Below are 24059 nucleotides of genomic sequence, written 5' to 3' on the forward strand. Positions count from 1 at the left end.
AAACTGAGGTCCAGAGCATTTAAGCAACTTGCTCAGGACTTGAACTCAGATCTAGTTGAAATTCCAGTCAGATGTTTAACAATGCTAAACTGCCTCTCTTCATTTTACTCTGGCAGTGGGTCATATTCCTAGCTGTGTGTCCCACGCAGGCATAAATGGAGTGTTTTATAGCTGTGTGCACAATTTATAACAACTTCTTCATGGTGGTGTGAGGCATTTCAGAGCATTATATAAGACAGTGCCTTAATGTATGTGATATTTTTACTTTAGACTTAGTCCAAGCCAAGAAGCCAGGGAACTTTAAAAAATGTTCATCAGGTCATGTCAATTCTCTATTAAAACATCTCAATGGCTTCTTATAAGTAGCAGAGAATAAAAATTAAATTTCTTTCAATGGCCTGCAAAGCCCTACAACATCTGGCCCAGACATCCTCTTCAGGGCACTCACTGACCATGTCACTACTCCAACACTGCTGGCTTTGTGGTTGTTGATCTCATTCTTATTCATCCAATATGCTGGGCTACTTCCTACCTCAGTATCTAATCTCTTCTGTACCTCACCATAGCCGGCTTCTCGTCATTGGGGTTCCAGCCACCATGTTGCCTCTAGAATACCTTTGTTGCAATGGCCCTTTTTTCTCTTTTATTGTCTGCATTGCACTTCTCATTGTATGAGATTCTTGTTCCTTTCTAGGTTCACTACTCTGTGTTTGTCTCTGCCTCCCCACCTTAAATATGATTTTGGGGGGATCAGGTCTGTGCTTTAGTTGCTGCTCAGTCTTCAGCACCTAAACAAGTGCTAAGTAAATCCTGGTTGAATTAATGAATGGTTTGTTAAGTGGGGTTGGTCACATTAAACCTACATGCAAAACTCTCAGCACGATGCATGGCACAGTTGGAAATCACTCCCAAGCTGCTGCTATTGTTGGTGAGGTTAATTCCAATCTGGAATTTCATTATCACATAATCTATAAAGCCAGTTTTAAGAATTTCCCAAAGCAATGCAATTTCTCAAAAACCAGAAGAACCCTCAGTCTTATAATATAGATCCTGAAGTTGTGTGAATATGAGGCGGTTGCTTTTTGCCAGTTTTTAGCTCATGCGGGCTTGACCTTCAAACCAGTTGCATTCAGCAGCTCTCATCTCTAACTAGGGGCTTTCTGACCTTTTGCTTAGGCCCAAGGCAACGTTCTCATCTCTGACAAACTTGACCACTGCCAGTTTCTTAAGAGTGTCAGTTCTTATGAGAAGGAGTTGTTCTGCCTGTGCTGTAATCATCTCTAATACCCAATAAACTGCAAACAATGGGGGCATTTGAGGGGGGAAATGCTAAAACAAAAAGACGTCTGCAATTCTGAGGCAGGGCTAAACTGGGGCACGTGGAAAAGTTCTAGCGTGTGGAATGCTGTACTCACAGCTCCCATGAGGAGGGGGGACCTGGACAGTCCTGACAATGGGCCATTATAAGGGCACTATTGAACCACTTAATCGTGGCCCTTTATAAAACCATAAAAATGTGTCAAATATTATACAAATGCAAACTGTACAAGCTTGAATGTTAGATCAAAAATTTCAGAGAAAACAAAGCCCTCTCCATCTGATCAAACAGTTCAAGAAAAAGTTGAAACAAGGCAAATTTCACCATTGTGTAACCACTTCATGTGTTTATTTGTTGTTTGCAAAATTTTCAATAGAGGAATTTTGCCTGAATATATTTTTATTTGTCCAGATCTGTAGGCTTTAATTCTCATGGAATGTCTAGCTTGTTTAAATTACAAAATCAGTGCTATGTACATTATAGAAAATAATAAAATAACAATCACTGAAAGTTTATCGCTTGGGAATAGTCATTATTGAGACTTGACTGAGTAATTTGTCATTAGTTTTTTGGAGGTTATGCATATATATAAATAGCATTTGAAAATCAATTTTGGATAGCAGCATATATAGTGTTTTTAACTTGCTTTGTGTTCCCACTTACATTAATGAACTTTCACCCTCATTAAATATTGTTAGATAAACACAGAAACAGAAAACCAAATACCACATGTTCTCACTCATAAATGGGCATTGAACGATGAGAACACATGGACACAGGGGGGGAACATCACACACAGGGGCCTGTCGGGGGATGCGGAACAAGGGGAAGGAAAGCATTAGGACAAATACCTAATGCATGCAGGCCTTAAAACCTAGGTGATGGGTTGATAAGTGCAGCAAACCACCATGGCACATGTATACATATGTAACAAGTCTGCATGTTCTACACATGTACCCCAGAACTTAGAGTAAAAAAATAAATAAATAAATTTGATATATGAAATTCAGTGTGGTGTACTAGACAAGAAATAAAAAAATTGTTAGATTAAAATGTGGATTGTAATGACTGTATAGGATCCATTTATATGTAGCAGTTCTCAACTCAGGGCTGTTTTGTCCCCAGGAGGCATTTAGCAATCTTTGGAGCCATTTTTGGTTGTCATAACTGGGTTGGGACATGCTGTGCTACTTGACATCTAATGGGTATAGATAAGGGATGCTGGGAGACAGCAGGTGGTGCGCAGATTCACCCCCACAACAAAGCGTTAACTGGCTCCAGTGTCAATAGTGCTGAGCTGAAAAGCCTGAACTATATGGCTCCCTTATAATTAATTTAATCCATGGCCTATTATTAGATATTTGTTTTTAATTTACTATTAGAAACTAATGGCTGACAAACTTTATCTATAAAGGACCAGTGTTTTAGATTTTTGGGGCCATAAGTCCATTACTCAACTATGCTCTTATACTGTTATCACTTGAAAGCAATCATAAACTACACATAAATGAAAGTGTGGCTGTTTTCCAATAAACTTTATTGACAAAAATGTGTGACATGCCTTAGGCAATAGTCCACCTAATTCTGTTAGAGATAATGCTCTAATAGATGTCTGTGTACATAAGCCTTTGTCCCGTATCTGATCATCTCCTTAGAAAAGTTCTTGAACAGAGCCATTGACTCATGGGCATGTATGTATCTTTTTAAAATTTATATCCATTTTTAAATTTTTTCTGTTACAGTTCTACTGATTTATTTTCTTATATGAGATTATTCATTTAATGTAGCTTTCTGAACACACTTATGCCACTATCATTCTATCAGATTTAGAACCATGTTCAGGGTTATGAAGTATGAATGGGTCAGGTAGGGTTTGCAGATTTAAAAGTCTTCAGAAATCAGACTGGTTAATGAATAAAGCAGGTCGGTTGTCAGTGTCAGAGTAAGGTGTGATGGGAGTGTTGCAAAATTAAGAGTCAGTGCTCATTAAAAGGTAGAAGCTGCTTCTCAACTCTGTTACTTTCAACTCTGATAAGCTGCTGGCCCAGTGGGAGTGCAGTTTGGTATCACTAAATCTTCTGATTTATCAACCAGAAAAGAAAAATCCAAACTCTGGTTTGAGAAACCAGAAACCAAATTTTGTTTTGAAAACTCCCAATTTTTCATCATTGGTGACAAATTCGTAGACCACTAAATTCTGTCTAGGTGAACAGCCTTGCTTGTGGTTTGTGTCCATGCACTGCCAGCTTGGGGACCTTGGAATAAGGTGCCCAGGCGTTTGAGACCCACAAATCCCTACTGGCTTGTTGTACTGCTAGATGAGAGCTGTAAAAATTGGCAGTCTTTGGGCAGACTCCGATCGAAAAGGAAGCTTTATCATGTGGAATAGGGTGGCATACTGTGAATCAACTGCCGAGCCTGAAGACTTAGTTTCTCTAGAGCTTTCTGGTTTAGGAAGAGTGAGGGACTGTCACACTCCATTTTCTCAGGACGTTTCCAGAGGTGGTCAGAATCCTAACCTACAACCCCTGCCTATACAGTGTGGCCCCTTGTTCTTCAGTTCTGCCTCTTAGCCCTGCACGCCAACCACACTGGCTCCACACTGCTACATGATGTACCAAATACTTGCTGAGTGCCCACTGTGTGCCAAGCCATGTTCTGGACAAAGCAGAGCAAAGGACAGATAACCAGGAGTGCTGGTAGGGTGTGGGCTGGAAATGTGAATATGTCCCGAAGATAGTTATAGGAGACAAGGTCAATGAGGTAATGATCCTGGGGTGCGGTGGAGTGGGAGAAGGAGGCATAGTGGACAGGAGTCCATATACTCTCTCTGGAGAACTAACAAGCTAGTATGGATTTCTGAACAACGTATCCAGAGATTCTGATTCATTAACTCTGGTTTGGGGCCCTGGAATGTGCCTTTCTAATAAACATGTGATTAGCATTGATATAGGGACTTGCAGGCCATTGCAAATACTTGTTTTTGTTTTGTTTTGGTTTGGTTTTGGTTTTTTCTCAGAGATAAGTAGGGAACCATTACAGAGGTGGGGTTTTTTGTTTGTTTGGTTTGTTGGTTTGGTTTAGTTTCAGTAGAGGAGTGACTTGATCTGACTATATCACAAGGACCCCCCTATTCATTGTATTGAAAATACTCTGTCCAAGTGCCAAGACAGAAGCAGGTAGAAGAGTCATAAGGTTTTCCTCATCTAAGTTTGAAGAGATGATGGCTTGGATCAGGTGGTAGCAGTAGAGTGTGAAAATCCATTAAATTCTGGATATTTTCTGAGATAGAAACAATACTTCTTGATAGGTTGGATACAGGGTATGAAAGAAAATAGGAGTCAAAGATGACCATGGTTTGTAGAATGAGCAACTAAATTAAGCCAGAAGGAGACCATTTTTTTGACAGATCAAAAAAAAATTGGCAATTTTGTATGTTTCAACCTAATAGAAAAAAATGGAGTTGCCAACTATGAAGATGCAGAAGACCGTAGGAGGAGCTGATTTGGAAGAGTGGATGAACATGCTGAGCTTAGGATGTCTGCAGTCTTCCAAACAGTGCCATCTCTCAGGCCAGTGGAGATGAGTCTGGTTCTCAGAGACCTCTCTGTTCTGGGGTGCTTAAATCCATGTGACTGGGTTAGATCACCAGTGCTCTGAGTGTACATAGATGAAATCAAGCTCTGACCCTTGAGGCACTCTGACATTTAAGAGGGAAAAGAGGAGAAAGCTAGATAAGGAGACTGAAAAGAAATGAAGGAGGGAAGAGAAAAACCAGACAAGTGTGGTGAATTGAAAGCCAAGTAAATAACATATATTAAGAATATATGTTATTCTTTGCTGTTCTTTGAACAACCAAGGCTTGTTCACACCTGAGGGCTGTGTGCTTGGCTGGGATCCTGTTCCTGCCAATCTGCCTGGCTCATCTTACCAACTTCAGGTCTGGGCATCAATCTCATATTCTCTGTGAGGCCCTTATCTAAACAATCTGTGTAAGATTTGCACAGTTGCCTGGCATCTAGTTGGTGCTCAAGCAATGTTTGTTGATTGAATGGTGAACATATAATTTTTGATGAAGGCAGCAGTCCAAGTGAGAACGTATTAAAGCCTTGCTGCTCAGGATGTAGTGTGTTCCCTGGACCAGCTCGGTTAGCATCCCCTGGCGACTTGTTAGAAATGCGGAATCTTGGGCTCTAGCCCAGACCTGTGGCATCACACTCTGCATTTAACAAGATCCTCAACTGATTTGTATACACATTAACATTTGCACCCAGTCCTGTATTTAACTGTCTATGAATAGGAAGAGGACAATTGAGTATACTCTCTCAAGATGGGAACAACTCAAAGTAAGAAGTTAAAATCAAATCTCTTCAATAGTTGCTTCTGTATTTAACCAGGAAGCTGTGAAACAATTTAAAAACAAAACAAAACTGTGTATTGAGACTTTCAAGAATATTTTATGTGGTTTAGCCCCATATCTTTTTTACTTTTATTTTATGTGGTTATTTCACATATCTTTCTTACTTTTACTTTGAATTGACATAAGCTAGGAGTGCATATAAAATGTGTGGCATCTGGTACATGGTAGACAAGTTTGAGAGAATGAGCATTAATTCTGTTCTTTGTATTTTAAAACATCCTGGTATTTAATATGACATATCAACTCATAATGTTTTATAAGATACTTGTTTAAGAGAAATGGTTTTCTCTTAAAGTGAGTGATGGGCTAAGTGTATTGGTCTTGCTGCAGCTTCTCCCATAGGAATTTGATTCTGAAAGTGGTGTTTTATTCTCTGGTTGCCAATACTGTATTGGTAGATGGCTACCACTCCTAAATCCCTCCTTCTTCTATAGGCTGTAATAAAAACTACACGTTATTTTTATTATCATGGTCTTTGGCTTATTTTAGCCTGAGGGAGGAAAAAAATAATGTATATATTAGGAATTTTCTTATAGATAACACCTTTTTTCCTGAGGCTACGAAATATTCTTTGTCCTAAAACCAAAGTATGCCCATCTCATGGTTTATAATAAGCGCACTGTTTTATAGGTCATTAACCAAGGATAAAAGACTTGCTGGGAATTTTTGGTAGAGCTAGTCTATTCTATGCTAACATCAAATTTTCAGAAAAGTGCATTTGTTATCCTTTCCTTTTCTTTACATATTTACATATTTCCTTTTTATTTACATATTTATAGCTCAATTATCTGAATTCAGAAGCCTACAAAGTAGTAAGACGGGAAGTAGTGTGAAAGTATACAGACCCATAAATATGCAATATAAATTCATATATACTTATTTGTGCACACTGGGATATGTGAATACATGTCTGGATTTACACAGTTTTATCTTTCCCTCTATATTCAGTTAAAGCCCTAGATCAGAACTGATCCACAGTGGAGGGCGCTTCTCTAGTTCGCCACTGTGGACGGAATAATGGAGACGTGACTATGGTTTCTAACCCTGGCAAGTTGTTTAGGTTTCCTCTCAGTTTCTGTTTCTTTATCTTTAAAAGAGGGGAAGGGGATAATTAAGCATATCCTGTATTCTTACGAAGATGCTTGTCCAGTTAAGATAACAGTTGGAAAAACAACTATGAAATTATTTATACATATACTATTTCTCTTTATCAAAATCACCTCATTCTTTTCCTCCAAATCCTGCTAAAACTTCTGTTGAATAGGAAAGCTCAATTCTAGTTTGGTGAAACTTTCCTAGAGAGCAGGGGTCAGCGTTTTCTATAAAAAGCCACAGCGTAGATATTTAGGCCTTGGGGGCCCTGCAGACTCTGTTGCTACTACTATTCAACTCTGTTGTTGTAGCAAGGAAGCCACCCTGGACAACATGTAAACTAATGGGCGTGGCTGTATTCTGATAAAACTTTATTTATCCACATTGAAATCTGAGTTTTATATAATTTTCATGTGTCATGAAATATTATTCTTTTCATTTTTTTCAACTATTTAAAAATGTAAAATGCATTCTTACTTTATAGACCACATAGGCAGCAGATTGAGTTGGGCTAATGGGTAGACAGACTTCTGTTATAGAGAAAAAGCACTGAGTTAGTCAGCCATAGCCATTTTGAACCTTTCTTTATTTAAGACTTCTTTAAGGCTCTTTAGTTTGCTTTGTATTTGCATCGATTTTGATTCTTCTCCATTAGGTCAGGATTCATACCCTTGTTGTTTTTATATTTGGTTAAGGATACCTCTGTGCAGATTGTACAGTAAACAAGATTATGTGTCCAAGGACATATGTTCTGGGCTTTTGTTTTCTTTTGTGGTAATATTGTGGGACTGCAAAGAACCTTGGCACTTAATCAGATGTGACCCTATGCACGACTATCCCAATTATTTGAGAAAGCTAGCTTTCTCTGTTTTACTACTTTTCTTCAGGAAATATGATTGCATAACTGACATTCCCTTTGGATTGCCATTTTAAAAGCTGTATGAAAACAATAATGGCATGGTGGTAGATAGCAGTTGATTAAATAATAATCCATTTAGTTTTCTTTAAACTTACTGAGCAAAATAACAAATTCTCTCTCTAAACATAAGTGATAAATCTGAACATTTTGTTGAACTATTTTTAAAAAATATAGTTATTTGGGTGTAGAACCATGTCCTAGCTACTCAGGAAACTGAGGTGAGAATATCACTCGAGCCCAGGAGTTCAAGGCTGTAGTGTGCCACGATTGCACCTGTGTATAGCTATTGCACTCCAGCCTGGGCAACATAGCAAGACCCTATCTCTAAAATTATAATAAATAAACTAAAAGGATTAAGAGAATCTACACTCACTTTTTCTCAAATTCTCGTTCACAAATAGCAGAGAGAATAAAGAACAGTGGATATCTAGATAGAGGTATTTTTTCTCCAGTGAATTCTGTTGTCAGTCAAGATGGTAGTATCTACAGCCACCATCTTAAACTGACATGTGATGTGCTCCAGGATGTCTTTAGAATGAAACTGATGGAAAATAACCTGTTGGTGTTACACAGGAAGCGGCAAAGCTAAAGTGTTAACAGTTAGGAAGTGATCCATTCCGATTCTCTTGCTATCAATGCAAGATCTGAATGAAGAAAAGAAACGGGCAAAGTGATAGGAGCAGTAACAACGAATAAAAGTTGCAAAGCCTTAGGCTGTTTGCCGTTTAACTCAGATAGCATAATTTATATGAAATATGAGTTATATCAATAAATAATATTTCATGATAAAGTATTTTAGCTTTATTTTTGTGATCTATACTTCAAGTGTTTAGCAGTACTCAACTTTTGCTATCTGAATTCCTTAGTGTGGTTAGTCAGCTGGAAGTTCAAAAACATGCAAACATTATCAGGAAATCATAAAGATGTTTCTGGCCTCTTTAACGCTACATATATGTTCTCATTTGCATGCTTGTTTGATTGGCTATTTAAAAATTAATGAAAGCAAAGTTATTAACTAAAAAGCTATGAATTAGGATAGCTGAAGACAAAAAATTATATTTATATGGCTTTTTAAATTGTCAAAGGGCTTTAGAGCCTCATAGTAATGCTATGAGGGAGTTCAGGCAGGAATAATATCTTTCTCCAGCATCTTCTGAGGGAGGGAAGTGGACATATAGAGGCTATGTCACATACCACCTGTCCACAGTGGGGAGTGACATTGCTGATGCAGTGATGATGCTAGAATGCCACAACATTCTAGATCAGGGTTTCTCAAACTATAATCAGAGGGCCGTGGTTGTATCCAAGACTCTTGCAGGGGTTCTGCCAGATAACACTAAGATATAGTTTTCCTTTTTCACTCTCATTTCACCAGTATACAGTAGAGTTTTCCAAAGGCTACATGTCACGTTGAGATGTCATTGTTCTGACATCCTGTGAGATATGTGCTAATGTATAATTATGTTTTCAAAATTTCTCAATTTTAATTTCTAATATGCTAAATATTGATAGATATAATCCATGTAAATACAATAAATTTGAAGAGTGTAAAAGGATCCTAAGACAAAAATGAGAATTACTGTTTTAGATATTGTGCTAAGGCCGTTAGAAACATGATCTCATTTAATGCAGGAAACACATTTAGTAGGCAAGCTCTACTGTCATGCCCATTCAATATACAAGGAGATGCGGGCCTGGAGAAGTTAATGATCTGTGGAAGGTACGCGGGTAGTAAGTTGCAAAGACAGAATTTGAACCCAGGTTTCAAGCTCTTAACTACTCCACTGACTGTGTTGTCAGGCATGTTGTCTCTCAAAGAAGCACCAGGAAATGCCTGGATTTGGACATTAACTTCTCAGAAAAAAAACTTCTTCTTATAACTGAGGCCATCTCCAAGGGAATGTAAATATTAAGATTATCCTTATAGGTGTGTACAACAGAGATTATTTTCTAGTGGTTTGTGGGCTGAGGCTTGTACTTTGTGAAACACAAAATAGTTGGGCATCAGATTTTTAAACCTACAGGATTTTAATTAAAAAAGAAGTTTGGATTGCCAGCTACCCTTGAAAAATTGGGAGATCGAGCTAGACTGGACTGGTATTCCCACATGGCCACAATCAGCTGCAGTTTGTATCTGCTGTTCCTGCTAGGTAGATGTGTGTCCTCTAGTTTGCCACAGACCTCACTACTCTTTACTCACTATTACCTTCCTCCTAGCTCATGTTCCTCATTTTTGTTGCCTGTTTGAAGTGTTTGGGTTGGAAACAGCTGGAGATGTTCTGTCTCCTGCATAGTGTTTATAGGCCATCTGCTTTCAACTTCACTGAAAAATAAAAAATTATTGATAGTAAAAGAGCCAAATATATCCCACTCTGCTTACCCAAACCTGGATGTAATAAAGACCTCACTGACGGTGCCACATAGAAAGCAAATTGCTTCTTTCTTTACTAAGGCATAATATTCTGATTCATTAAAGAATGAGGATCTGCCAGTGAATTAACATTTATTTTTAAATGTGAATCTCTTTCCTTTTTAAGTGTAATAGTGAAATAAGCACATTCCACTCATTGCCCTCATTTTATGTTTATTTTAGTAATATCTGTTGTCCTCATCATTATCATGTCTGGACCCTTTACAAAAAAAAATGTCTCTGTGAACCTCAGTGTACATGTTAAATCAGTCATTTCAAAGAACTTAAGATTGTCAACCTAAAGGGCTGCATTATCCCGGGCATTTAAACAACATTAATGAATTTCAAATTTTTATGCTTAACATTTGTCAGCAGTAGATATTAAGCATTTATCATAATGTATAGGTATATATTTGCTTGCCTCTCTTCTCTTTTTGCCTCACCCCAGAATATAAATTTCATAAAGCTGGAAGTTATATCTGTTTGTTCACAATGTATATTCTATGCTTTGTACAGTGTTTAGCACATAACAGTCAATCATTAATGAATAAAGGAATAAATATGTAAAGGTATAAATTGTGTATATGGTAACTCATTCTTCTATAGACTTAAGAATAATATTTAAAAATTCTCAGTAAAAATGCTCATGCTTTTTCATTTGAGAGTCAAATGAGAGATATTTATTTCTTGTTATCCACATAAATATACCTCTATTTCTGTGTGTGCTACGTTCTATTTAGGATAGTTCCTGGTCTTCCTGATGTGAGGTCAATAGGCAGGTTACACATTTACCTAGCTAAGAATAAGGTGCGTATTAATACCAGGATGCAAGAAGAGGCTGTTGAACTTGAACGTTCAGCACAGTGTCTTTTCCTATACTAAAAAATAGTCATCCTGCAGTTGGAAGTGGCAGTTATTCAGCCACTGGAAAAGTCTCATGTAATAGTAGCTTTTAGATGATGTCTCCTCCAAAGGGGCATCCAGCTATTAACCTATTGATGAAAGAGAAATACCATTGTCTATTAATACTACTGGAACTAAAGATGAATAGTGAATTGGCCTTGATCTGACAGTGAGTTTGACTTTGATAGCTCATCACTTAAAAAGGTTCCTTTATATCTATGAAAAAAAGCATGACATCAAGCCAGGGGGAAAAATTGATACCAATATTTAAGACCAAACTCGTAGGGCTTCCAAACCAAAAAAAAAAAAAAGGCCCTTGTGTGAACGATTTTTTTTTACATGCATAACTAATTAGCTTAGGTTATTATAAGCAGGGCTTCTGTGATAAAGTTTCCGGTGGTGTCTCGGGATACCTTGTTTATAGTGCCTTCTCTATGCCAGTCTGTCTTCAAATTGGAATTACAGAAAACAGAGGAAGCAATAGTCTACTGTCTCACATTGGATTGGGGTCACTTAAAACGTTGTTATGCTGGAAATGCTAGAATATAATCACTATCAGGTGAGCTTATTCTGACTCATATTCAATCTTTGAAATATAATGCAATAAATTGATTTAATCCACTTTTTATGTTATTGTAATAAACATACTGTTTTCGATAAGTACAGATATGGTCTTTTAATGCTGTTTATTATTTGATGCCATAAGAATTGAACAAAGTAAATATTAGTAGAATTTTTGTTTTGCTTAGTGCATGGCTAAACCATCTTCATGAGCCCCTGTTCAATTGCTCATAAGATTAAATTGTGTTTATCAAGAAAAAAGTGACTTAAAATTGAATAATGTTGTTTTTTTGGGAAAAATATTTCTCATTCTGAATTAAGGTCTGTGGGAAAGGAGAAAAAATATCCTGGTGGTTTGTTAATAGTTATGCCTTTTAAAACATATACATATAAGTGTTATGCATTTGAAAGAAACTGCTTAATGTAGGATTGCTTTTATGTTGAGTTTTTTCTTAATTAAAATGTTGAATAATCATGTCCAAATGAAAGTGGGAGAATTAATACACAACTAGTTGATTTAATCATTGGAAGGTTTCTGTTTATTTTCTATAGCTGTTTTACACAGTTGTTCATAAGGAGTTTGTGTGTGTGTGTGTGTGTGTGTGTGTGTTTGTACATGCATGTATGTGTGTGTTTTAAAAAGAAAGCTGTTCTGTTTGCCAAGGAAAATGAAATAAACTGAGTTACGCCACTTTTTCTAAATTGTTTTCATCTTAATAAACCCTTTCATGTGTGTTGGGGAAATTTTTCCCCTAAGAGAGTTTCAAACTTTTAGTTATTAGGTATGAGAAGAAGGATGTAAGGTTTGAAAGAGATGTATAGTTAATTAGCAGGGAAATAAAATAGGGCAAAGTATTACCCCAAATCCTACGAGTTAGACTTTAAACTTCAGTAATATCAAAATCCGTTAGCACAGTGCCTGGTACATAACAAAGGCTTAATAATTTCTTCTGTTGGTGGACTGGTCAGTTTCATGTTTGTGCCTGAAAGAAGAGCTGTCTGAAACTCACAAATAATCGTGCTGTCTTCTTTTCCTTCCATGGCTATGTTCAGGTGCAGACCCACCTTGAAAACCCCACCAAGTACCACATACAGCAAGCCCAGCGGCAGCAGGTAAAGCAGTACCTTTCTACCACTTTAGCAAATAAACATGCCAACCAAGTCCTGAGCTTGCCATGTCCAAACCAGCCTGGCGATCATGTCATGCCACCAGTGCCGGGGAGCAGCGCACCCAACAGCCCCATGGCTATGCTTACGCTTAACTCCAACTGTGAAAAAGAGGTAATTCATGTCTCCTCTCCTCTCCTGTTTTCTTACGCTAAATAACTTGTCTGTTGAATATGACTCCTACACTACTGTGGACTCTAGTTTGTCCTTATGGCCACATGTACCAGCCTGTGTCACCGATTCACCATAATGACTGTGGCATTCCAGCCTCTTGTCCCCGTCGCTGGGTTATTGGGTGTACGGCACATGACAGGAGATCTGGCCCGCTCCAAGTAAAACGTGGAGGCGAGGACACTTTTGCCACTTGCTTCTTCTTCCTTAGCTAAGTGCTCTCTTCTCTTCCATGCCTGTCAGTTTATGAAGAGTGAAAATGCAGAGAGAGGAGAAGGGGAGGTGGAAAAGGAAAAGCAAAAATAGAAGAGGTGTGGGACAGGCGGTTTAGAAGTTCCGCTTGTTGTGAATGTCTGGAATATTATTTTTATTTCTCCCTGAGTTGGGGGAAAAAAAGCATGGAATGTGCATGGATGGATTTGAATCATATAGCACATGAGAATTTAACAGAAATGCAAAGGCTTAATTCCTGGATACATTCTGTTTCATAATAAAATTGCCGCTGCCTGTTAAATCTGCTTTGGTAAAGGCTGGATTGGAGACAAGACTCAAACTACCTTCAAGCTAATTGGTGCATCAAAATTTGGAGCATACGAATACCTGAGAGTTGTGATTCAATGCTCATTATTTCCAAATTATGAGATGATGAGCTTCATCGTAATGGGATTTACTGTTCTATATACTATGAAGTGTTTGTGCAAATTCAGAGGCAACTTTTCTCAAGTTGGGTTGATTTTAATTTCTAGAGGGACTAAAATCTTTGCCCCTATGCCCAAACCAATGGCTTTATTTTTCTCTACCCATATTTGTCATCTAGCAAGATGATTTGACAGAAGTTCTACCTTCATTATTTCATCTTTTGGTCAGATTCCACTTTGTTTGAAAGCTTAGTTCATCTTATTGCTGTGCCATCAGCTTTGTGTGAAGCGGTCATTAAAAAGTCATTTGCAAATCCAAGTTACAGGCTGTTTTTGCTTGTGTTTTTGCAGGGATTTTATAAGTTTGAAGAGCAAAACAGGGCAGAGAGCGAGTGCCCAGGCATGAACACGCATTCACGAGCATCCTGTATGCAGGTACTAAGTGACTTGGCAGCCGAGGATATAACACGTTGTAATGAGAATCTATATTTGTGGTGGATCACACCTTCCTGAAAACTTAAGGTTTTTTTTTTTTACCCCATTGATTTTTTTTTTAATAGAGAAAGCTATAAACAGTGCCATTTTCCTCATAGTATCTCATGATTAAATAATGACAAAGGAGAATAAACTAAAATGTGTTTTTCCCCTAAGTTGTTCCAAAACATTAAAAACTTCTTAAAGTATATAAATTTTAATAAATAAGATATCAAATACGTCATTCAACATTATCAATATGTTATGCAAATTTGCAGGTTAGCAATTTTTGTATTAGTAAAACCAAGATGTGTGTGTGTAATCTTTATATTGTTTCCTAAATGCAATCTCATGGAGCATATATTTTGAAACTATCTTTATTAATTTAATAATACTTAATGGATGCTTTCCCAAGTAACTAAAGTTTCTTCCATTGCATCCTATTTAGTGGACATATAAACTATGCTATATCTATTTATATATCTATGCATGTATATAGATATAGGAGAGAATAATAAGCAACAGAATTTTTTGCCTTTATTTCATGTCATCAACTTGCATTACTTTTGTCATAAGAGAAAAAAATTATTTTAAAAATGCTATCACATCAAGCCCACTATTTAATTTTCTAAAAACGAAATTAAAAATAGCAAGAAAATTTTGTTCATAAGTTTCCTAGCCTATTTGCCTATTTACAATTAGAAAATCATCTCTTAAAGACAAACAAAACAAATAAAAGTGATGTCAATAGAAATGGAACCTAACAAACACTGTATAGTAGTTATTCAAAACTGGCCAATTATTCTTCTTAGGGATCATTTAATAAGACTTCTTTTTTGAGTATTTACTATATTCTGGTACTTTGAACACTCTGTACAGTTTGTCGTGAAATCATATGACAGTAAATAGTATTACCCCCCATTTTATAGATTGGCAAACTGAGGCTTTAAAAGATTGGAGGCTTTGCCCCTAATCTAGAAAGTGAGAGAACTGGGATTCCAACCCAAACCCATGATGTTGGAGCCTCTTCTCTTTAATGTAAGTGGCAAAAGAGACGCAAGAGCATCCCTGTTAGTTCTGAGAGGTCACGTGTAACTATGAAGTACTATTAAGACCCAAGCACAGACACACCAACTAGCCCAAATACGTAAGTGTTTACAAAGAAATGTTTTCACAGACTTGTCTTTGAAACTGCTGCAATGCACATGTAATCACTGTTGTTTATTATCATAACTGATGTTTTGGTACTTCAGAAATAAAATTGACCTAGTGGGAATGTCAGCTCTGCGACTGTAATGATAACCTCGTCCTGGTGTACTCCTTGGGGAGTACCAACCACACTGGCAGCTGTACAAGGAGAAACTTATTTTACAAGTCACTGTAGGCTGGGTGTAGGGACAGCCAGTGGCCTGGGAGCCACACTGTCCACACATCCCTGTGGAACCAAAGGGCAAAATCACCGTTTGCTTTTTCCTTTTCTAAGAAAACGGTATGGGCCATCGTCTTTAGGGAAAAAAGGAAGTAGAATGACAGCTATCATTCATGATGAGGTGCTCTGGTATACCTTCCTAATTAGGGCAGGCAGTTTAGCATAGTTGTGAAAGGATGAATTAAATCATGCCTCCAGTCTTTCTTTATTGTGTGACTTTGGGCAAGCTGCTTCTCATTTATTTCAACTGGAAAATTGCTATAATAATAGTACCTGCCTGATAGGGTTTTTGTTAGGGTGAAAACTTAGCCCATGGAAATCCCTGAACCCAGTTCTTGGCAACTCATAACCACTCATTAAATGCTGGCTACAAGTATCATTCTCATCACCTATTAGTGTTGATGGTCTTCAGTAGCATTTTATTTGAGTGGAAAGAGGACAATTACTTCTTAGAATCTAACTAAAGACCATTATTACTTTGGGTAAAAAAAGACCATGAGTCTCTTTTTGGGTTGTGTTACATAGTTTTATTTACTTTTGTCTCTCTTCTGTTGCCCTTTTTCCTGCAGATGGATGATGTAATTGATGACATCATTAGTCTAGAATCAAGTTATAATGAGGAAATCTTGGGCTTGATGGATCCTGCTTTGCAAATGGCGAATACGGTATTGATAACCTTTTTTTAAATACAAAATCTTGAGGTGTTTCCAGGGTTCTCTTCTTTTTTCTTAAATTTTTAGTGTGTCTTTGCAACTGGTTCACTGATGAAATGTACTAATCGTAAAATGGAGAATTATATCAGGATCAGAAGTAAATGACTTTGTCATCAGAAATTAAGAATTTTTATAAGTTTATGAATAACTCCGTGATAAATTCTACATTCTCTGGAGTCCAAGAACAGTTTCAGTAGGACATTAGCCCTTCCAATTCCCTTGACATCTAATGCCCAACCCTCTAGCCAAAGGAACTATTTTGAATTGCACCGTTCACAATGGTGTTCTAGTTGGCCTGAAAAAGTTGGTGCGGTTTTTCAAGAGGTTTTTTTCATATTCTTAGGGGATAGAGAAACATTGGGGTTACCCTTCTCCAACAGCAAAATTTATTCCAACTTCAGTTTATAAACCAATGGTTCTATTTACCATTGTATGTTACTTGTTATTCTCTTGTAATTTAGAGGCTTGCCTATATGGTTTATTTTCCTTCATTCCTTACATTTTAGTCTTATGTTACTGTTTTACCAAAGTCTTATTGCAGATACTATTTAGTCCTTGCAATTATTCTGTGAGTCAGGTTCGGATGATATCATTGCCCTCAGTTTTAAATGGTAACTAGGTTAGATGGTCTTACACAAGATTACATATCTTGGGTGTATCAGAGCCAGGCCTTCTTGGTAAGTCTTCAAATACCTTCTGTAATCCTTTTCTGTCTTCTCTGACAGCAATGCTATGAGGCTATCATATTCTTAATAACTAGTATTTTAAAGACTAATATTTATTGAGAGGAAAGGGAATAAAGGAGTTGTTTAATGGGTATGGGGTCTCAGATTCGTAAGAGGAAAAATTATGGAGATCTGTTTGATAAAAACATGAACGTACATAACACTACTGAGCTGTACACTTAAAACTGGTTAAGATGGCAAATTTTATGACATGTATTTTTTGCCAAAATAAATTTTTTTAAAGATAAGACTAACTTCTGATAGTAAATTCCCTTGGCCAGGGAACAAGATAGCACTTATTTAGGTACACCAGAATCCACAGAAAATTGAGTCTTATAGTTAGCATTTTTTTTCTTTTTTCTTTTTCTTAATCCATCTTGGTCCAGTTCTTCAAGCTCACTTCCTTGAACTCATGTGGGGTGAGGACTCCCCTTGAAACCTCAAGCTTCTTCTATGATACTTAGAGTTTGTCTGCTTTCCACCCATTTAAACCCATCCCCTGATTTTGGAAGAACCACATGTTCTGCCATTGTGATAAAAGTTTCCATTCCAAACTCTCCCAACCTCTTGGAATCCTTGGTTGGCTTCTATGAAACCTTTTTGCTTACAAGTTGGTGTATCCCATGGGGCCAACTACACTTGTTTAGCAGTCAGAATCCTAGGATGAACATGAACAAAACACTTGATGGAGCATGCCCTGGGGAATTTATAAACATACCCAAAGACGTGTATATTTACAATGTTTCACTGCTCTAGCAGCATCAATTAGCAATGGCCCAGTCATCTCAAAAGAACTTGGTCATGAGAGCGGTCATCTTGCTAGTGGTGTCAAATGGGTCCCTGGGCACACTCAAGTGGACTGTAGAATTGACATGATTCTGTAAAATCATTGACTTCTTTTTTGTAATGGCAAAGACCTTTGATATCATTTGGTCTAACTTAGTAATCAGGCATCCAGCTTCTTGGAAGCCTCTAAAAAAGGATCTGTACGAGCTCATTAGGGAAATAGCAAAGCACAATGGTTAGGATTTAGAGATTTCTGACCAAATCTGGGGTCACGTCCTGAATCTGCCATTTCCTCTGTGACCTTGCATGTCATTTGGCTTTTTGAAACTCTACGTTTCTACATCTGTAAAATGGGGCTGTTAAATATACCTATATTGTGCAGTCAACTTACTAACATTAGTTGTATTCAATAATGTAACCTAAATTATTAAGTATAGCTTTTTAATTATAATATTAAATAATATTGATAGTATTTGTTTATTCAGCTGATCTTCATTGAGCCCCTATAATGTGTCAAGCTCCATGTGACATATCCATGAGACATATCTATCTCATGATATCCCCCACAGTAAATCACTCTGTAAATTGCAGCATGGGTTCCAGTTTGCTTCATGGAGAACTTTTCCACATACCATCCCTTCTGAAGACAGTTGTCATGACCCCATATATGCTCCTGTCCTTTAGAATGAACACCTGGCTGGGCCTATGGCTCACACCTGTAATTCCAGCGCTTTGGGAGGCCGAGGCAGGAGGATCACTTGAGACCAGGAGTTGGAGATCAGCCTGAGCAACATAGAGAGAACCTGTCTCTATTAAAAAATGTAAAAAAACAGTTGGGTGAGGTAGTAGTACATACCTGTAGTCCTAGCTACTCAGGAGGCTGATATGGGAGGATCACTTGAGCCCAAGAATTCAAGGATTCAATGAACCATGATCATACCACTGTCCTCTAGCCTGGGCAGCAGAGCAAGACCCTGTCTCTAAAAAACAAATTTAAAAATATAAAAGTAGAATGAATCCTCATGCCTCTTCATTCAGTCTACATTAGCCTTGAGGCCTTGTTCCTTCATTATCTGGTTGCTCCTAAACTATATTAAAGATTGATTTAGCATTTATTAATATGCCTAATAGGTGGCCAGCACCGGGCAAGGTGCTTTGGATGCAAAGATGATTCAAGTATGCTTCCTGTTCTCATAGAGGTGGGTGGGTACCTGTCTAGAAGGGGGAGACTCTTTTAGCTCTTTGAAGGGAGAAGGCTGATTCTGAAGGAGAAAGATCATCTCAAGGGAATTTCCAGATAGGAAAGATCCTCTGGGCACAGTTGAATTAATTCCCAAACAGGAAAGGAGTCCCCTGAAACCACCCTTAGAAGTCACTGACTATCCCAGTATCGTCTTCTCTTCTGTATCCCCATGCTGGAAAGGCTAAATGTGGCTCCATTAGAGTTTTCTTCCAACAAATCTGTTTCAGCATTTTGCCATTAAAGGAAAGACAATGTAACTTCAACATTAGGAGCACAGACTCTGAACCAGACATCTGAATACATACTCTCAAGTGAGTTATTTGAGCTCTCTGCTTCTGCTTGTCTGTAAAATGGGGATCATAATAGCATCTACTGCCATAGAATTAATGTGAGAATTATAAGAGGTGATCCACAAAAAGTATTTAGAACAGTTGGGCCCTGATAAGCTCTCACTAAAAGTTAGTTACTAGCTCTTATTCTTGATGAACTTGGGTTTTAGTTGTCAAAATTAAATTAAAAAGCTACTACAACCTATTAACATTTTAATTTTTTTTCCCACAGTAAGTTTTAAATTTAACATTCTTCATGTTAGGCATTGTTTTTCCTTTTGATTATTTGAAATGCTTTATTTCAAGTTAACTACTTAGAAAAAAATAAAGTGGAAGGAACACTTAGAGAGGAAACTGTCCTAAGGGAATTGAAGTCTAGAAATAACTATTCTGAGAGCACAAGGGCCCTCTTGTACTATCACAAACAAAGAATAAAAGTCCCAGTTTACTTGTGCTAATTGATATTCAGAGAAGGGGACCATCCAGAGAGAAAAAATGATAACATTTTACAATTATCATTTACTTGGAAAAATATTGATTTTGGTGAAGCACAGCATTGAAGAACTCAATTCAGACCAAGATGGGAGCATAGACCCAGGCGCATCTACCTTCAATTTATATGTCCTGATTAGATTGTGGCTTTCATCTGTTTAAGGTGCAGCTTGTGCTCTGGAAGTGAAATCGTGTCATTTAGGTAAATGGGCTGGGTAAAAACCCAACAAATATACAAAATATACATGTTAATAGAACAAGTTTCTTCTTCTTTCTTAGCTCCAAAGGTGTTATTTTGACCTAATTATGATGTTAACTATGCTTAGGGGGGAAGTTTTCAAAAGAACCACAAAATCCTTTCTTTAAAGTGCATGGCTACATGACGTATTTTAAATTACTTCTGTCAATCTTCCTTTTGGTAGCTTCAGCAAATAACAGCTGTTGATACAAAGGACATACAGCACCATTTAGGACACAGTTTCTCAACTGTGGAAGTGATGACATTTGGGATGGATAAGTCTTTGTGGTGGGAGACTGTCCTGTGCATTTTAGGATGCTTAGCAGCATCCCTGGCCTCCACCCGCTGGATGTCAGCAGCAAATCCCCTGCAGGTGTGTCAACGGAAAACACCTCCAGACATTGATCCGGGGAAACAAAATCAGCTCCAGTGTAGAAGCCCTGACTTAGAATAATGAGTGGTCACCTCAGCCTTGCAGATTCCCTGATTTCTGTGCTTAGGTTTGCATTACAGTCTGGTAAAAATTGTCTATTCATTGACATGTACTTAGTAATTAACATGGCAGGTGATTTTGTTGATCAAAGTGAAAATTAGCTCAACTGTCAAAACTGTAAAGTGGGAATCCAGCACTCCCTACAAAATTACAATACTGTATTGTTAATCATAGCGGTGGTTATCACTTACTGATCACTTACGTAGCAGGCACTGTGTTTCACCTACTTTATTAAATTTCATAAAAACCCTGTGAGAAGAATGGTTGTCAGAAGCCTCAGAGAACTTGCTCAATATCACAGAGCCAGTTAGTAAAGAGGCAGGATTTTAATCTGGGTCTCTGACTCCTTAAGCACAGGCCATAAAGCTCTGCCTCATTAATCAGTAGATTGGAGTATCCACATTTGGCTAGTAAGTGGCAGGGTTTTTATTTCCTCAGGTCTAATTGGAGATGAATTGAAATTTGCAGTTTCTAATTGGTTAATATCAGCATGTTGATATTCTCCCCACCCCCAGTTCTGCTGTTAACGTGGGACATGAACCTCCAACCAAAAACTTTCATTCGGCAATGGCAAAAACCTTGGCTTTCTTTCTGTAAAAATCAGTAAGATGCTGTACATGAAGTGCCATTTTAGTCCTGTGCTTTGACCAAAGTAGGCCCCCAAAAATGACATGACCCCCAGCAAAATATTCTGGCATGCTTTTTGCCACCCACTCCTAATCAGCAAGTATGGGAAAAGCAGCCAAAGCAGGGAATCTTTCAGAGAAATAAATAGAGGGCTATAAGCTGCTTTTTCAACTGGAAGTAATGATGTCTGACCTCAGTAGAGTACTCAATGAGGCATCTTGCTATAGGGATTTTGATTCATTTCCCTTATTGGCGTGCACTGTCGTCAATCCATGCTAATTACGGCAGTCCTTGCTATAGTCTTCACCCATCTGAATCCATTTCTCACTAGGTGTCCCCCACATTGCTCTTTGTCTCCCCAACCCTGTCCATCAGGCCCTCTATGGCAGAAAGCATTCTCCCTCTTACTCATGGACATACCTCTTCTTTGGAATATAGTTAGAAAATATGTTCCTGTCCAGAAGAAGCTTAGGATTGATGTCTGTTCAACGTAGGTCTATCAGTGACTTAGAGATACATATCACTTGCTATTATTTATCCATAACAAATCATCATAATAACACAGTGAGTTTTGTATACAATTTGCATATGAAAATGTAATATATATGATTTGCATTTCTAGAGCAAGGGGAATCTTTTTTTTTTTTTTTTTTTAGCTTATTGCCTTGAGTTTTCAAGTCACATTCTTAGTTTGTTAAAACCCAGAACTTTTCCCAAAATCTGAAATTGTCAAAAGATAGGGGAATAAAGCTTTGGAATCCAAGGAGTTATCAGACATCATGGCAGCTGTATAAGTTTAGTCTCTCTGGTATTTTACAGGGCTGTTTTGAAATGTGTGAGTGCCTTTCACTTTGCGTTAAATTGGACAGATTAAAACTAAACACACACACAGCAAAATTGACCCCGAGAAGGTGACCTATTTCAAATAAAACCACTTAGTGAAATGACAGCTAATAATGAAAGTCACTTTTTATCAGTTACTTAGAGGGCCTTGAAATATGATTCAAGGGCATTTTAAATGACCACAATGTCTATTTTTGTACATGTATATGGGGGGGTATGTATATTAGGATTTATACATATACTATAAATGCAGCTTTCAAAAAGGAAGAAAAGAGGAAGTTGTATTCTGCTAGTCTGTCTGTCCTCCCTGCCCACTGCAATCCTGTTCGAGCCTTAGATTTGCCCATTGGGAAGTATCTCATTCCATGTCCATTGCCTCCCACCCAAATCTTCTTAGCTAGGGGTTTAATTCATAGAATATATGTTTAGAAGCCATCACAGAAATTGATGCAATGGCTACCAGTGAGGGGAAGCACATTTGACTCTGCTTGTATTTTGTGGTATATTTTCATCTGTATGTTAGTGTTCATTTGAGAGGATGCAAGGTACTCTGTTGAGTACAATTTTTACTAGATACCTCTCGGTCACTAAACACTTTAATCACACCTAAATGCTTTATGAATGTGCTTTTCTCAGATGTAGAATAAAATTCAGTGTGTAATCAAGAAATGGGAGGGCTAAACAACATAGAGTCTTACCCAGTAATCGTAGTTATAGAAATCGTTTCAATTAATCTAGAAATGGCACTTGTCTGCAGTGGAAGGAGTGATGTCACTCAACGATTTCTCCATAGTTACTATTTCAAACTGTATTTCAGGGCATGGGAAGGGAGTTCATCTTGGGCCTCTTCTACAAAAGCAGGCCTATAAACTGCTGCAACCAGCTAGTTACCAAGAAAAGCATACACACAACCAAAGAAGAGCTCGCTGCTTTAAAACATCCCATTCAGGACTAGAGGAAAAACTCTGATGCTAGCTTGGAGAAGACTAAATATTTCTTTTTTTCTTTTTCTTTCTTTTTTTTTTTTGGAAAGTGTAAATTTTTGCTCTTTTTTAAAGTCTGTGGGCTCCCTCTTGTGGCTTTGTGGAAAATTTCAATTTCAAGGAAACGCGTTTTCTCTTTAGCAATAAGGAAATCATTTCTTTTCCAATTAAAAAAACAACATGCTTTTATTGCTTTTCCTTATAAAAGAAAGAGAGAGAATAAGAGGTGGAAAAGAGAGGAAAGGAACAAAATTAACTTTAATGAGAAGTCGTATTTGGTGGAAAAGTCATATTTTATATACAATCCTGTTTTACAATAATAGCCAGCATTCCCTGAACACCTACTGTATGCTACTAGATAATGCATTCACCACATTATGCTGAAAATAAGCCTATCAGCTAGTTAGTATAATTATTTTGTGAATGTGAGACTCTGCTTTTCTCCCTCAAAGGGAACTAGTTGAGGAGACCCTGTAACTCTTTTAATATCTGTGAGTAAATGAAAAAGTAAACATCTCATATTTTCCTATTTTAAAAATGAGTTTTTGTATCAAATAATTTTTCTTAAATAAATCCTAGAGTAGAAAGTGGTTTTATTTGAAAAAAAGTGGGAATTGTTCAACAGTTAATTTCTGTTACTGTTTGTTTCTAGTTACCTGTCTCAGGAAACTTGATTGACCTTTATGGAAACCAAGGTCTGCCTCCGCCAGGCCTCACCATCAGCAACTCCTGTCCAGCCAACCTTCCCAACATAAAAAGGGAGCTCACAGGTAAGCACTTAGCAAATGTGCCTCTTACTGTGGATTTCTGTCCACTTCCTGATAAGACAAAGTTATCCATAGAGTGATGTGCAAACTATATCCAACTCATGGACATAACTTTTATAGGTCCCTGCAGTGGTTAAAACATTGTACAATATTTTAAGATGGAGGATTTATACTTGAAAATCCTGTTTTTTTCAAGGAGATCTTTGAAAATTTACTGAGAATACTGGGAATCAGGGCCGCCATTACCGTATGCCACTTATCACTGTGTCTATGGTGAAGGTGCCTTTTGTGTTGGTTGTAGTAGGCAACATTTTCAGC

General features: G+C 37.5%; 1 protein-coding gene across 14 annotated transcripts in view; it reads left to right on the top strand.

Annotated features, from left to right (window-relative positions):
• The window catches only part of MITF (melanocyte inducing transcription factor), a 216492-nt gene that overhangs the window by 172458 nt on the left and 19975 nt on the right, over positions 1–24059 (top strand). For 10 of the 14 annotated variants that reach the window (XM_032290461.1, XM_032290462.1, XM_032290463.1 and 7 more), the window contains exons 3-6: positions 12677–12904; positions 13951–14034; positions 16072–16167; positions 23627–23744. In XM_032290461.1, the coding sequence (XP_032146352.1) occupies positions 12677–12904; positions 13951–14034; positions 16072–16167; positions 23627–23744 (526 nt within the window). Of the gene's footprint in view, positions 1–8010; positions 11622–12676; positions 12905–13950; positions 14035–16071; positions 16168–23626; positions 23745–24059 lie in introns of those variants that run through there. The other 4 variants (XM_032290472.1, XM_032290473.1, XM_032290475.1 and 1 more) reach the window with 4 other exon arrangements.

Source organism: Sapajus apella, unplaced genomic scaffold, assembly GCF_009761245.1.
Source record: "Sapajus apella isolate SASKATOON/1434 unplaced genomic scaffold, GSC_monkey_1.0 scaffold23, whole genome shotgun sequence".
Lineage (NCBI taxonomy): Eukaryota > Metazoa > Chordata > Mammalia > Primates > Cebidae > Sapajus > Sapajus apella.